General features: G+C 42.3%; 1 protein-coding gene across 1 annotated transcript in view; it reads right to left on the reverse strand.

Moving 5' to 3' along the window:
* Positions 1-6,911: 6,911 nt before the first annotated feature.
* ube2o (ubiquitin-conjugating enzyme E2O) overlaps positions 6,912-14,068 on the reverse strand; it is a 33,560-nt gene continuing 26,403 nt past the window's right edge. Inside the window, exons 16-23 of the mRNA XM_084001405.1 lie at positions 13,716-14,043; positions 12,502-12,869; positions 12,172-12,352; positions 11,690-11,826; positions 10,633-10,836; positions 10,077-10,134; positions 8,428-9,265; positions 6,912-8,047 (exon numbers count right to left, since the gene is read on the reverse strand). Of these exons, the coding sequence (XP_083857531.1) occupies positions 8,020-8,047; positions 8,428-9,265; positions 10,077-10,134; positions 10,633-10,836; positions 11,690-11,826; positions 12,172-12,352; positions 12,502-12,869; positions 13,716-14,043 (2,142 nt within the window). The 3' untranslated portion in view covers positions 6,912-8,019. The remainder of the gene's footprint in view (positions 8,048-8,427; positions 9,266-10,076; positions 10,135-10,632; positions 10,837-11,689; positions 11,827-12,171; positions 12,353-12,501; positions 12,870-13,715; positions 14,044-14,068) is intronic.

Below are 14,068 nucleotides of genomic sequence, written 5' to 3' on the forward strand. Positions count from 1 at the left end.
CAATGGATGTAAGATTCATTCACCTTTAACCTCTCAGCGCTGAAGAGGACCCACGTTTTTTATTGAAGATGCTGTGATGTTCAATGAGACATTTCAGCAAATAAGTGCCGTGTGTGGAGGCCCAAAGTGTCTAATATTAGATAAATTAATTAAAAAAAAAAAGATTATAAATCATTTAAAGAAATACTGAAAAAATATTTAATATACTGGAAAATTGTGACACAAACAAATATATTTTTAATTTATTCAATGCCATTTCTTTTCACAATGAGATGATTTATTGCAGGTATGTATTGTCTTTAATTCATCCTTTGTCCAATATTTATTTTTATTTTCCACCATTTCATTTCAATGAAGACAGATAGAACCCACTATGTTCATTACAGGTTTAAAAGACATAAATAAACGCTGACAATGACCTGCATAATACTCTGTCCCTTTGAAAAGAACCAATTCAATTTTATAATGTTTAACTTAAAGATAATTTAAAAACCTCCCTTTATTTAATATTTAACACTTTGGTGACTCCATAGCCACAATGAGCGTACTGTAGTAGATACTGTTAGTCTCTCCTTACAGACACAAACACACACAGAGTCACATTTCATCATCTCATGATGAAGTGTTGAACCTCCATGGAAAATAAACCCATCACCATCTTTAGCCTCCAGTATCTCATCGTGTTTATCGCTGCATGGAGAGCACGTCTCCTCTGTCCTGAATCTGACATATCAGCTTGAATTACTGCAGCTTATGCAACTGCAAAAGGGTTGGATTTATGCTTTCGCTGCTCCTCTGCAGTACGACAGAGACTGTGTGTGTGTGTGAGTGTGTGTGTCAGTCATTGCCCTGGTGCCCTGGTGTTACAGTAACAGAGGCTCTGTGACTGTTTCTTTAAAACACAGGTTTATTGGAGGAAGAGTCAGGGTCGATGATGCTTGTCCACATAGAGGCATTGGCAGGTTATTAGGAACACCAAGCTAAACCTAATGCAGCCTGATACAGGTCTGTACTGATCCGATACAGGTCTGTACTGGTCTGTACTGATCCGATACAGGTCTGTACAGGTCTGTACTGGTCTGATACAGGTCTGTACTGGCCCGATACAGGTCTGTACTGGTCTGTCCTGGTCTGATACAGGTCTGTACATGACAAGTCTGCAGTAAATCTTTGATGAAGGATGATTATATTTATGTTCAGTTTGGAGGCCGTGGTTTGTGCTGCTGTTGACAGGCAGATGTGTCTGTTTTTTAACATTCCCTAGTGTAGTTGGGCCAGAGTTATAGAAACACCTGTGTTTCTTCAGCTCAACAGCAGCACAAGTAGCAGCCCACTGTCATAAAAAACTGTCTCATCTTCTCATCACTTACTGCTGATTATAATTTCAACAACCATCACATGAAGCAGTGGAGGTAAACTGAGACACTAGTTCTTCTGAACAAAGTAGTTTGAGTATAGTGTAGTGTTCACAGTGAGGTCAGTAAATACAACTCTGTTGTTTCTTAATTTATTGAATGTAAATAATTTAGTGCAGCACCAAAAAATAAGACAAAAACATACAGTATATATACCACTGACCGACCTGAGTGGAGTCAGGGCAGAAACCTGCTCAAATAAAACCAAAACTGTCTTCACCAGTGGTTAAAGAAAATACTGACCTTTTAATCCAGCTAGTCATCCCACTCTGTGTAAGCACAGGGTTCGTTTACCAGTTTCTCCTCCCCCTGTGGATCACTGGCCGATTCAGTTACCACTTAATTGGCACTTAAAGAGGAGGAGAAGAAGATAAATCATTGAGGTAGATGCAGCCGTGACAGTGCAGTGTGGTGCGCTAAAACAGGACAAGCTGAACGTCACAGATTGATAACTACTGTGAGAAAGTGTTCTTCTTGCTCTTCTTCTTCCCTCTCTCCTGCTTTTATCCATTTAGCTGCTGCCCTAAGTGCTGCAGTGCTCTGCAGAGCCCAGTCCTGCGTTTCTGGCCTCAGCTGCTTTTCAGACACACACACACACTCACTCACTCACTCACTCACTCACTCATACCGTCTCTGTCTCTAGGGATTTAATAATAAACATCACCTAGGTGTCCTTACCATTAAGCTTAAAGTCACATGGAGGAAGTAATGACTAAGTTTTCTGGCCTAGATGTGTTTTTTTTTTTTATCCAAATTGGAATTTTCCATATAATTAAATTCATAAAAACATGAACACAAATTGTCATTACATTTGTAAACGTCAGCGTAATATGAACTATAGGTACTGCTTTAAACTGTGGGCGTGAAGCTGGTTGAAACAGCACATTTGTGACTTGTTAAATGCTGCATGAGGGAGGCGGGAGGCGTTGTGTTTGTGACAGGTTGCCCTCATTCTTCCTCCCCCACCACAACACACCATCATTTGGGAGCATTAGTGAACTGTTGTGATTCTGTGAGCAAAAAGAGGAGGTGTTTCAGACCAGTGAACAAACACACACAAACAACAACAAAATGTGTAACTCTGTCACAAACCATTTTCTGGTTGTGAAGACATTATTAAACGATGTGTACGTATGTCATTCTAAACACAAAGAAGGAAGGTGAGCTTGTAAAGCCTCGATGTGCCTGTTTTTATCAACACGCCACGACTACATTTGACACTGTAAAGAGAATTTATGAAAGACCAACATTTATTTCTTTTATAGATTTTTTTATATTCTTTTTTTTGCACAATGTATGTTTGTTGACAATGACACTGAGGTCATTACAACAGCTGTTAATTTTTGTTAAATTATGTTTACTTATGATGACATGTATTCACCTGGAAACTGAGAAGCACAGAAGATGGAAACTGTACTTGAAAACTCGCTTGTTGCGCTTTGCTTTTGCTGTCGCTTTATGGAACAAATGTGGTCTGTGGCAACAAAAACTTTGCTTTTTCCTGCTGAGAAAAAAACGTCCAAATATAATTATTGTTATGAAATGATTAAAGAGGCAGTTAAGTAAAATGATCCTTTAATTCAAAAGAAAAAAAAAAACATAATGTGTTGTTTTCAGTTGTTTTCCTCTTGTTTGGGAATCACATACATTTTTTCCTATTTTTACACCACTGGGAGCTACAGACCACTTTCATCTGTTTTCATTTTCTATGCAAAGACAGATTTGTTGAGTGCTGCAGGTCCATTGAACTGTTTGATGTGCCTTGACTGCGCTGCCTCCTGGTGGCTTGAACGCTGCGGTGCATTCACCGGTTTCTCATTTGCAACTGGCTGAATTTCAAAGTGAACTAATTTTGTTGCAACAGAATAGATGAATTGGCTTCCCTCAGAGGAAAATATCAAAAACTAAAGTCTGAGTCAAAAGAAACTGACTCAGACTCAACCTGCCCCATCACTGACAACTGCTGGAGAGACCTGGGAGATATTTTGTTTTGTTTTTTCCATCAAGGAGAAGAAAGTCCAGCTTCTCTCTGCAGCTCAGTGTGACAGGCCGTTCCAGTTAAACCAGACTGAGGAGACAAACGAGGATGAAGGACCTGATGCTGAGTCAGAAAGAAACTCACTCACTTCTTCCGACTGTTAATTTTACTGATTGTCTTCATCTGCTGCTTCTGCACTGTTGTCATCTTGTGTGTTGTTTATGTTTATGGTGAAGGGAAAACCGTTTATTTTTTTCTTGCACACTGAAGATTGAATGATTCTTTACTGAAAGAGAGATCTATTTTTCCATTTAGACAAATGTCTGTAATTTTCTATCATCAAATTAAACATTCTGCTGGAGTGTTTTTCATCAAAGAGTTAAATAAATGATGACAAATAATCTGTCTCCGATTTAGTCGATAAAGCTGTTGCTGCGAATGATTTTGGAAAACAAATGTATTTGTTAAAATTGTTGCTGACACGTTGTTGGCCTCGACATCCTCACTGAATTTTAGAGTCACTCACTGTGGCCGTCAGACGAGGGTGAAGCTCTTCTAACACGTTGTTGGAGCAAAGTCACAAACTCATTACTGCCCTTGAGAAGCTTTTCATTTTCAAGTCCAAAGATGTTCCAAAATAAGAGCTTAAAGGTCCAGAAAGGTATTTGTTTGCATATAAGGTGAACAGATTCAATGCACTAGAAAATCAATGAAAATACTTACATAAAGTTTTCTGCTCATTTTTCCTGCATCAGACAAGAGAGGTGTGTATATTATATTACATTCCTGCATCAACTTCAGGGAAAAAGCTTCAAGGATCATTAATTATTCAATTTAAGTCAAAGTAAACACCTGATGTCCTGTATGTTTGTTGCTGCCAACAAATCCAATGAAAACATCACAACCAAAAGTCTTGGTTTATTTACTGTGGCATTCAAAGCTCATTCATCCCTACTGCAGACATACAATAAATATTAAGTAACATTTTTATTTTGAAAAGGCCAAATTTCATTAAAAAAAAATAGCTGCACTGCTTTTGCATGTTACTAAAAAGACAGTAGATACTGCATTTGTTGGTGAATATTTTCAGCTGTTGTTTACCTCACATTTTGTGCTTTAGCACCAACTTCCAGAGGGGGAGTGCACGTGGGATTCGAGTTAAAGAGACAGTTTGTGTTCATTGCTGACAGACCACCATCAGCCTGAAAACAACAAGCGAGACCCACTGCTGCATTTTTCATTTTTTTTTAATATTTCAGGCTTTGGCTGCACTAACATCTGTCAGTAGGATGGATCAATTGCTCGATTTAGTGTTTTCTTCGGATTTGTTGACAGAATAAACAGAAAGATACAAACTAGCATCAGTTCATACTTTAATATCACTTTGAAGAAAAGCTGCTGACGACACAAAAGCTAACTAGCATCCAAATGAAAAAATAAAGCCAGAGTTATGGTACTGCTTGCAAAGTTTAATACATCACTATACAGTTATCTTAACTCAACAAAAGTAAACCATTAAAAAATGGAAAATCATAAGTACAACACACACTCAGCATTTTGTACATATATGCCCCAAGCATCCACGTGACTTGTTAGAACTCAAGTTTGTGTTAAATATATACTGTATGTATTTATATATTTTTAATATTGTCATGACATCTGTACAGAGGGAATCAGGCTACAAATCATAACTTTATTAGTTCTTTTTTTTTAATATATCAATAACAGGCCACTGTGGAAACGTAGACATCGTACAGTCAAGTCTTGTGTGTAGCCCAATCAAAAGGCTTAAAGCAACATGTTACATGCTTTGGCTGTAAAACAAACTTCTCGCAGGAATAATAATAATGGTAATAATAATAATAATAATAATAATAATAATAATAATAATAATAATAATAATGGTTTCAATCTGAATAATATACACACATACACAGAAAAATGTACAAAGCATCATGTGCTTGATATCCTGTTGGATTTTTGCTTCGAGATCTTGCGAGATAGTTTCACATTTTCTGTTTCTGCGAATGTTGACAAATGAGAGAGAGGGTGACAGACTGAAGAATAATGTCACCTTTAAGTTCTTGGTGGAGCTGCATGTTCGACCTTTCTGAAACACCGTAAGCACGGGTTTTCACTTTCTACGTCCTCAGGTGCAGCGCTGAGCTCTGGGAACAAACTCCTCCAAGAACTGTGAAGGTGACATTTTACAAACAGCAGCGTGTGTGTGTGTATGTTTAGGGGAAAGGGGGTAGTAAAGCAAACAAGGCTACTTGCTACAGCAGCCAGTGAAAGAGACAAAACCTCCTCCCTCTGTAGCATTAAAGGCAGCAAAATAATGACAACGGTGAAGTAAAATCTAGGAAGAGGACAAAATGTCATGGATGCCCGATTGCCACATCTGATACAGGCAATACCAATTTTAAGAGTAGAAAGGAGAAAAGAAATGGAAGACAAAGCAAAACAAGATAACCCTCATTCACCTCTTTTTTCCTCAAATGTTTTTCTTTTTTTTTTCCTTTTTAAAACGCAGCAACTCTTGGCTCATGGTTTTTATCCTCTCCCACCTCTCACTGTTTCACGATGGCACTGTGTGCCCGTTCATTCAGAAACACTCTTCAGCATCAAAGTTCTTTGTTCAAGTAAAATACCAGACAGCCAAGGCTCTCTTATTTATTTCACAGATTATAGCAAGCACAAGGGGTTCATCTGACCTGTATTATTATTATAATAATGATAAGAAAAAGAATGATCATCACAATACGAATCATAATTTCATGAACGGGAAAAGAAGAACATTATGTTAAGAGGTGAGATGCAGTTATTAAATAGATGTAAACAAAGACTGTTCTGGTTTTCCCAGGAAGCACGATTAGACCCAAAGGTGAGTTTCACTTTGTTTCACAGTAAATTACAGCACAATCTGTGGCAAAGCAAGAGCTTTGTGTTAACTTAAATTAAACCATTGTTGTTTTTTTTCCAAGCAGATCTAATATTTGCAGTATATGTAGAGAGAAGAGAAGATAGCGGACAGTCAGTCAGTTTTGCCTGTGTTGCTGTAATTTGTGTCGTTTCCCTCCCGTCGGTGGGGTCGGCAGTCGCCTTCGTAAGGTCAAACATGGAATAAGAGAAAATAATACTCAAGCAGATTAATTTATAATATCAACAAACCTTCAGCATCACACGTACTGCAGTTTGTATTCTGATGTCATTAAACTCTGCACATGCAATTTGGAGAGGAAACTCAGAATACAGCGATGGCTGCAGAGTGACAGACTTATGTTAAGGAACTGATAAAAGGGGGAAACTGATCAGAAATCTGCACTTTGAAAGGAGGAAAACACTCAAACAGGGTTTTGGTGGATTTTAGTTTGTGTCTATGTCTGTGTGGGTTAATGTCTAAAGCAGGATACGAGCAGCTCCGAACACAATGGTCTGAGATCAATAAGAACAATTCAAGTAAGGCAACATGTTGACATGAGATGACGGAATGGACGCTGAATGTGGTTGGTTTTTTTTTTGGTTTTTTTCTCTATTTATTCTTTAACTTGTGTCATTTGCAGTGATGTGGTTCACCTCATGAAGTGGAGCATCGTGGGCAAAGCTCCACTCTGAGAGAGTTTGGCCTCTGTGAGCGTAGCAACCTTTAACACGCCGAAACACCGAAGCACGAGTTCCACTCTCAGTGATCATCTGCTAAATCCTACGGAAAGTGAACGGGGGCTTTCGTACGTCGAGGCAGCAGCTGTGTTAAGCTTTGACTGGAGCACAAACTCCTTCACATACAGCCTCCTCCGCTCGCGTCCTGTGCCTGGCCGGCTCTCTACACACCGAACAGCTCGACCTCCGGAGGTGATTCGTACAGTATGTAAACTTTGTCACTCGATGTTTTGCTGCGTGGTTCAGTGCGAGTGATTGGCGAAGGAAAATACCAGCAAGTATAGTGGACGAAGTGGCGAAGCTGTTGTGGTTGGCAGTTTTACTGACATTCAGTACATTCTACTTGAATATTCATGTGTGAATGTGCGTGTGTGTGTGTGCGTTTGTGAATAGAGAGAAATTTGGCAGAAAGCGTACAACCAGTGACTTCTACTTTTTAAAAAAAGACTCCTCCTGGTCAGTGTGTATTTTTACGTCACCTCTTTCAGACCAGATTGTCCACTCGTTTGTTGTAGTGCAGGATGGTACAGCGATAATATCAGTAGTGCTACAAATAGCCGCAGTTAGCCCGACAGCCGCGAGAGCTGGGGGTTTGCAGTTTTTCAGTGGAACCCGGCCAATCACCAGTCTGCTTTACATTTTCAGGCTGATTGACATGGCAGAGGTCTTCCAGCAAGTCCCCACCCTGGTGGTGGAAGCTTGCTGGAGAATAGGTGGATGAGGGGAGGGGGCAGGTGGGCAGAGGGTTCATGGCACTGATTCTTCATCTCATTTAGTCCGTTTTGCTTCCACATCGCTGCCACTGAAGTCACAGTCCTCGACCGAGAGGGTGGGAACGAACCTCTGCCTCCAGTAAAAGCTCCGTGTTTTTACCTGTGTCCATGAAAAGATGAGGGGTTTCACTGTGACGGGGTCGCTGCCCTACGTTTGTGTAACTGGGTGATCGCATGTGAGCTCCACCCCTCTTTATCCGTCACACTCATCTGAAGAGACACTGAAGGAAAACAGAGACATCGTCAAGTTGCATCCAAATCAGAACTTGCTCACTCTCCTGAATAAAGATGCAGTTCTCCAGGTCGCAGCTTGATCGAGAGGGATTATGGGTGGGGAAAAAAACACAAAAAACAGGCAGAACGTCGTGGAGCAGGAGCAGTACAGACTTGGAGATGAAGGACAAAAATGTGGGCAGTGCTGGGGGCACAGTGCAGCTCTGAACTGTAGTACAGAAGATTGAAAATCGTAGCCCCCTCCCTCCTAATGACAAGGAATGGATCCTCCGCTACAGCTTTAGGCAGATGAGAAGGTAGAAGAGACGGAGGGAAAGAGCGGGAAGCAGTGCAGAGGAGTGTCGGGGAAGGGTGAGGAGGCACTTACTTGTCCTCTGTGTGCTCAGGGACGCCAGCGGCGGCCAGCGCAGCTCGGTACTGCAGCAGCACACCTCGGACGCTCTTCACGAACCCCTTGGAGAGCGGAAAAAGTGGAAAGCCGATGTCCGGGTAGCCGCTGCCCTCTGGGAGGAAGCTCCGGTAGCTCTTTCTCCGTTTCTTTGGTCGCACCACTGGTTGGCTTCCCGCAGAGGCCACGCCTCCTCCGCTGATCGCAGCAGAGCCCGATTCTGACGTCCCGCCGCGGACTACGGCGCCTGGAAGTGTAGAGCCGGCCCTGCTCTCAGCACCCAGAGGGGCGACGCCCTGCGTGCTGTCATAGTCTGAGTTCTGGCTGAGCTCCTGCTGGGAGGCAGCTGTCGTGGAGGGACTCAGCCCTGAATCCTCCAGCTCCTCCTCCATAATACTGGTGACTCCTGCTCCCGTGACTCCCTCCTCGCCAGGCTTACTGGGGCTACTGTGGGCCACCGCCACGGGGCCCGAGCCCAGGGGCAGCTGCTCGTCCAGCGGCTCCGCTGATGAAGGCCGCTCCTTAGAGTGTGAAGCCCTGCAGGACATGTGCGCTGCCTGGCCCCTCTCCGCGGAGTCGTGCAGCTCCAGCCACACCTCCAGACGATGGACGAGCCGCCAGCCGCTGGAGCCGAAGTGCTCCTGGATCTCCTGCTTGAAGACGTCCACGGGATTCTGCAGCAGCTGCGTCATGGACTGGACCATCTTGATCAGGGCCATCTCGTTGTAACAGCGGCTGTTCTCGTATCCCTCCTGGAGGCCCCGGTCGCTGTCGAAGCCAGCCTCGTTATAGTAAGGCTCGTTGACGAGGATAAGGCCTGAGGAAAAAATACACGTGTGCTAAAATGTGAGATCAAGAACTGAACTGCAGATTAATATTTCAAAAAAGTGCAAAGTTGAGAGTCCAGTCAAGCTTTTTTTTCTTTTTTTTTTGGAATGCCATTCTTCGCCTACACCAAGCACGATGAATGGCCTTTTAACTGCGCATAATGTTTTATTTGTTAGGATCCCCATTAGCTGCACTCTAGAGCACCGCTAGTCTTTGTTTGTGTATAATTAAAGCTGCTTTGATTTGCCTATATAGATTGCATAGATTTAAATGCTTCTAAACTATGATGTTATAAAAACACATATTAAACTTTTAAAAAGCCGAACTGATGCTATCATACACATATTATACAAGCTGGGAAGGCAAGTTATTCAAACCCTCAAAAGCAAATTATTTTTAGTCTATTTTGTTAATAATATTAAGTCTATTTCAATTTCACTTAGATTTCAATGAGATTGAGAGCCAACTCAAAATAAACCATGGCAGGAAACAGGTCCAACAGGTTCAGTGGCTATTTCAATGTGTGTTGGAGGGAGAACATGCTCTTCTATGAATATGCACTGTGTTGTTGAAGTCTCATCAGTGACAGCAAAAAGTGAATTAAAATCTGGACTTTCTGTCAGTTCAGACACGTTTCATAGAGGCGGTGTCATGTCTTTGTGCGAGAGTGACATGTTTGGTGGAATGACTGTGCGCGATGCTGCACTCACAGCTTTAAGCAAATTAACACATGAATAAAACATTTATGCGCTGCAGATAAGAGGGAGGAAACAGAGTGGGGTGTGTGTGTGTTTACTGACCTTGTATGGAGATGAGGACCTGCAGCAGACTGGACTTGCTGGTCCACCTCTCGGTGCCCTGTGGATCACATCGGTAACAGAAATCAACAACAAAGTGAGACAGACATGCAGCATCGTTGTGCCCTGTCCTGTAGAAAAGTGCAGCTGTCTGTAAGGTGCATGTTGTACGTATAAGGAGCAGAGAAGCAAACCAACAAGTCCATATTTATGACCAGTCAAGCTCTGTGGTCTCTCGTTACTACATACTGTACAGCGCTCATCAAAATCCAGACATGGCTCCAAAGTAGAGCTGCAGCTAATTATTATTTTCATTATTTATGAATATTTTAGTTCAAGTGAATCAATTAATGTGATTTTAACCCAAAGATATCCAGTAAACAATGACAGAATCTGAAAGGAGAGCCATATTGATCAATTTATACATCAATGAAAAAAGATCGAGAAGTTAAATATCTGAACAGTGAATATTAATAACTGTGATAAAAATCTGTCAAATTAGCCAAACAAAGACAAAATGTGGTCAAATAAAATCAGGGTCACTTGAGTCACCACTCACTTTGCCAATCCAGGTGCCCAGCAGACTGACGCAGACTTTGCCGTTGTCATAGAGATTGGGGTTGAGGCGGCCGCTGCACTGCGACAGGTAGCGGAACAGCGGTGGCACAGCTGGATAGATGTTTGGCAGCTGGATGTCAAACAGGAAGACACCGTCCTCATAGGGCGTACGAGTCGGCCCTTTGATCAGAGCGGAGAACAGGTCCTGTGTCGAGAGAGCAAAGCAGCTTGTGACAGGGTTTCTGGTGCTGGCTGTCAGCGGAGAGACGGTTTGATGTTCATGGAGAATATGATGAGACAAAAGAATAAAACTGCACAACATACTCAAGCACATTACCTTGAACCTTTCACTTTCATTTTTATGCATCACTGTAAATACTAATGTCTTGTTGTTGCTCATAAACAGACAAGATGTAGCTTCGATCCTTCGTTTATTCTTCAACTTTTACTAACCCGCTACAGTACCTCTCATTTGTCCTCCTACTTATTGCTGCTGTGCTGTCCATCAAAACGTTCATAATTTATCATATGAGCTTATGGCATTATTTCACAGTCACAATCTTTTAAAAAAAAGAAGCTTTTTAGCTTTTTTTTTTTTTTTTAATTGTGACTCTGAAATAATGTATGTTAAGTATTACGTGTATGATTATGTATCATCTGTGGAAAAATGCTGCTAGAGAAATTTGTGCGCACAAATATTTGAGTAGAATAACAAGTATGGATAACGAATTATGGCCCCTCTATTCACCTGTACAAGCAGGGCTGAAGCAGTTTTGTGCAAAATCTTATAACTGTTCATTAACCTTATTTGAATCTGTATAATTAGTTCAATAACAACCCAGCAGCAAATTCTGAAATTATAATGTGTAGTTACTTATTAAATCAGGTTCTTTGATTTCATGTCCTACAGAGACAGTGCAGATTCACCACCAAAGATCCACCTTTACTGACTGCCAGTCAGTAAAGGTGTTGTTTTTGTTTTTTTACAGAGAAAAGGACACGAATCATTCAAAATTAACCAGGTGACAATATTGACATGAGACTTGACCAAAACCCACCATGCGATCTTCAAAAGTTTTGACCATGATGCCATCTGGCAGTGACGTCGCTAGGAGAGCCATCTCCTTCCTCACTGTGCTGAAGAACTTCTTCGCCTCTGCCGGCTGAAACTCCATTTTCTTGAACGAGTGAGTGTCTGCGTCAAAGAGAGGAGACACCAGGTGATTGAACAGCTAAACGGGAAGAACAGAAAAGTACAACTCGGCCATCTCCAGCTAAAAGATGAGTGTGCTTGTCTGTCACGGACAAGTATGATTACAGAATGGAGATGGGAGATGGCAACTGTCACTCATAGTAATAAAGAAATGTGGGGTCTTCTCTGTGTGTGCATCTGAATGCACACATGGCAGGTTCACTTGCTGAGACATGAGTTTAACATAAACACAATGAAATTTGAAGCCCAAACAAAGGGAGAGACAGAAAGAAAACGAGGAAGAGCAAGAGCCGCTAACCAGGAATCAAATCCTCAGTCATTTCTCACCTGGTGCCCACTCCAGCACGGAGAACACCTCTCCTTTGGCACTGGTGAAGGTGACGCCAGGTTTGCCACCACTCTGCTGGCACAGGACTGGGGTGTCGCTGAGAAACTCACTGGGCCACTCTTGTCCACCCACCGGTGTCTGAGGCTCCTGCTGAGGCTTTTCCTCTCCAGCTCTCTCCACCTTAAAAGTAACACACCAGCAGGTTAAAACACAACCACAGGAGGTGTCACAATGTCATGCTCGTTTAATTTTATTTAGACTGGACGGGAGAATCTGCGCTGCACAGGATGAATCGACTCTGCAGCGTTACAGATCCATGTAACACCAACCTCTGGCCCTGCTCCCGCGCTCCCCCCCGCCTCCACCACGGCCTCCATCTTCTCCTCCTCCACGATGGCCACGTTATCCAGCGTCTTCCTCAGATTCTCCTGCAGCTTCTTGATGTCGTCCAGGAAGCGTTTCTCCTTGGTGGGCTTCTCGGGGGCTGTGGGCGTCACCGAACTGACTACATGAGCTGTGGATGACGGCTCGGCGGAGGTCGGAGAGGTCGGAGAGCCACCGGTCCACAGCTGCTCCACAGTCATGTTCTTCAGGCTCTCCAGGATCTTCAGCGCCTCCTTCAGCTCCCTGAAGCCCCGAGAGGCTCCGTCTTTACTGCTCTTCTCGGCTCCGTTGACAGCCCCTCCTGGAGTGGTTCCTACGCAGGCAAAAGTAAAAAGCTTAAATTAAAATACTGCACTAGTAATGAGACACGTCAAACATTACAAAGGTGGAACATTTCCTGTTGACAATCCCCATTAAAAGACCAAAATCAGTGTTATAGTATGTCCTGATACTTTCTGAATATTACTACCATTTAAAACCTGAAACCTGGGATTTACATATTTTAGTAAAAGGTTTTAGTAATTTCTTAAAACAACTGGGCAAGGAGAAAATGTTGCATATCATGGGACTATTCAGCAGTGGATTAAGACACTTGATTAACTAATGAATATTTACAACAGCAGGATAGTGAACGTGGGTCTGACTATAAATACACGCTATAATAATAAATGTCCATCAGTGCAATGACGTGTCTCATGGACGTGCTTTTAAATGGCTTTGATTATACAGACAAAACTTGTTAATAGGATCAATTAATTTTTGATATCGGCCTTTTAAATTGTTGACAAGAAGACAACCCGTTTCATAACACAATAAATTAGTGTGATACTGGTAAGTAGATACATACAATAGGAGGCTGATTCACAGTGAGACACCATGCCTACACAGAAATACAAACTAAATACTATATGACGTGTGCAAAAACTTCATTGATTTATCCAGTTCATATTTTTGTAGAAAGATTTTTTCTCATGTTTTATTTTCTTGTACGTTTTATTACATTCATTTATTTCCATCGTCATTTATACTGCATGCAAGTTAATAGCGCGTTGAGTTTTCTTTAATAACGCACATAAATAACACAGTAAAGTTTTATTAGTACTGTGCAGGTAGACGTGACATTATTTATAGTAAATGCTCTAAAAAAAAAAAGGCTCACCTCCTGCAGAGACAGGACTGGCTACAGCCACAGATGCCTCTCCCTCCTCTCCTGGGACTCCTTTAGTGGGGCTGGTGACCCCAGCTTTACTCCCCTCCTGTGGGGTGATGATGAAGGCTGAGAAGCCAGTGGGCGTGGAGGCTGGGGTCGCGGTGTCGATGACGAGCGTTGTATTGTTGACGTGGCTGTCGTCCTCGGTGGTGAGACCGTTATCTGTCTCCCAGCTGTCGCTCTCATCCTCCCACTCCTCAGTGGACAGGACGCTGCTGGTCTCCTCCACGGAGTCGTAGTCCGTCTCTTCGATCTCAGACTCCACATTGTAGAGGTGCTGTGCAGGAGATTTTTTTTAGGAG

The sequence above is a fragment of the Trachurus trachurus genome (assembly GCF_905171665.1).
Source record: "Trachurus trachurus genome assembly, chromosome: 1".
Taxonomy (NCBI): Eukaryota; Metazoa; Chordata; class Actinopteri; order Carangiformes; family Carangidae; genus Trachurus; species Trachurus trachurus.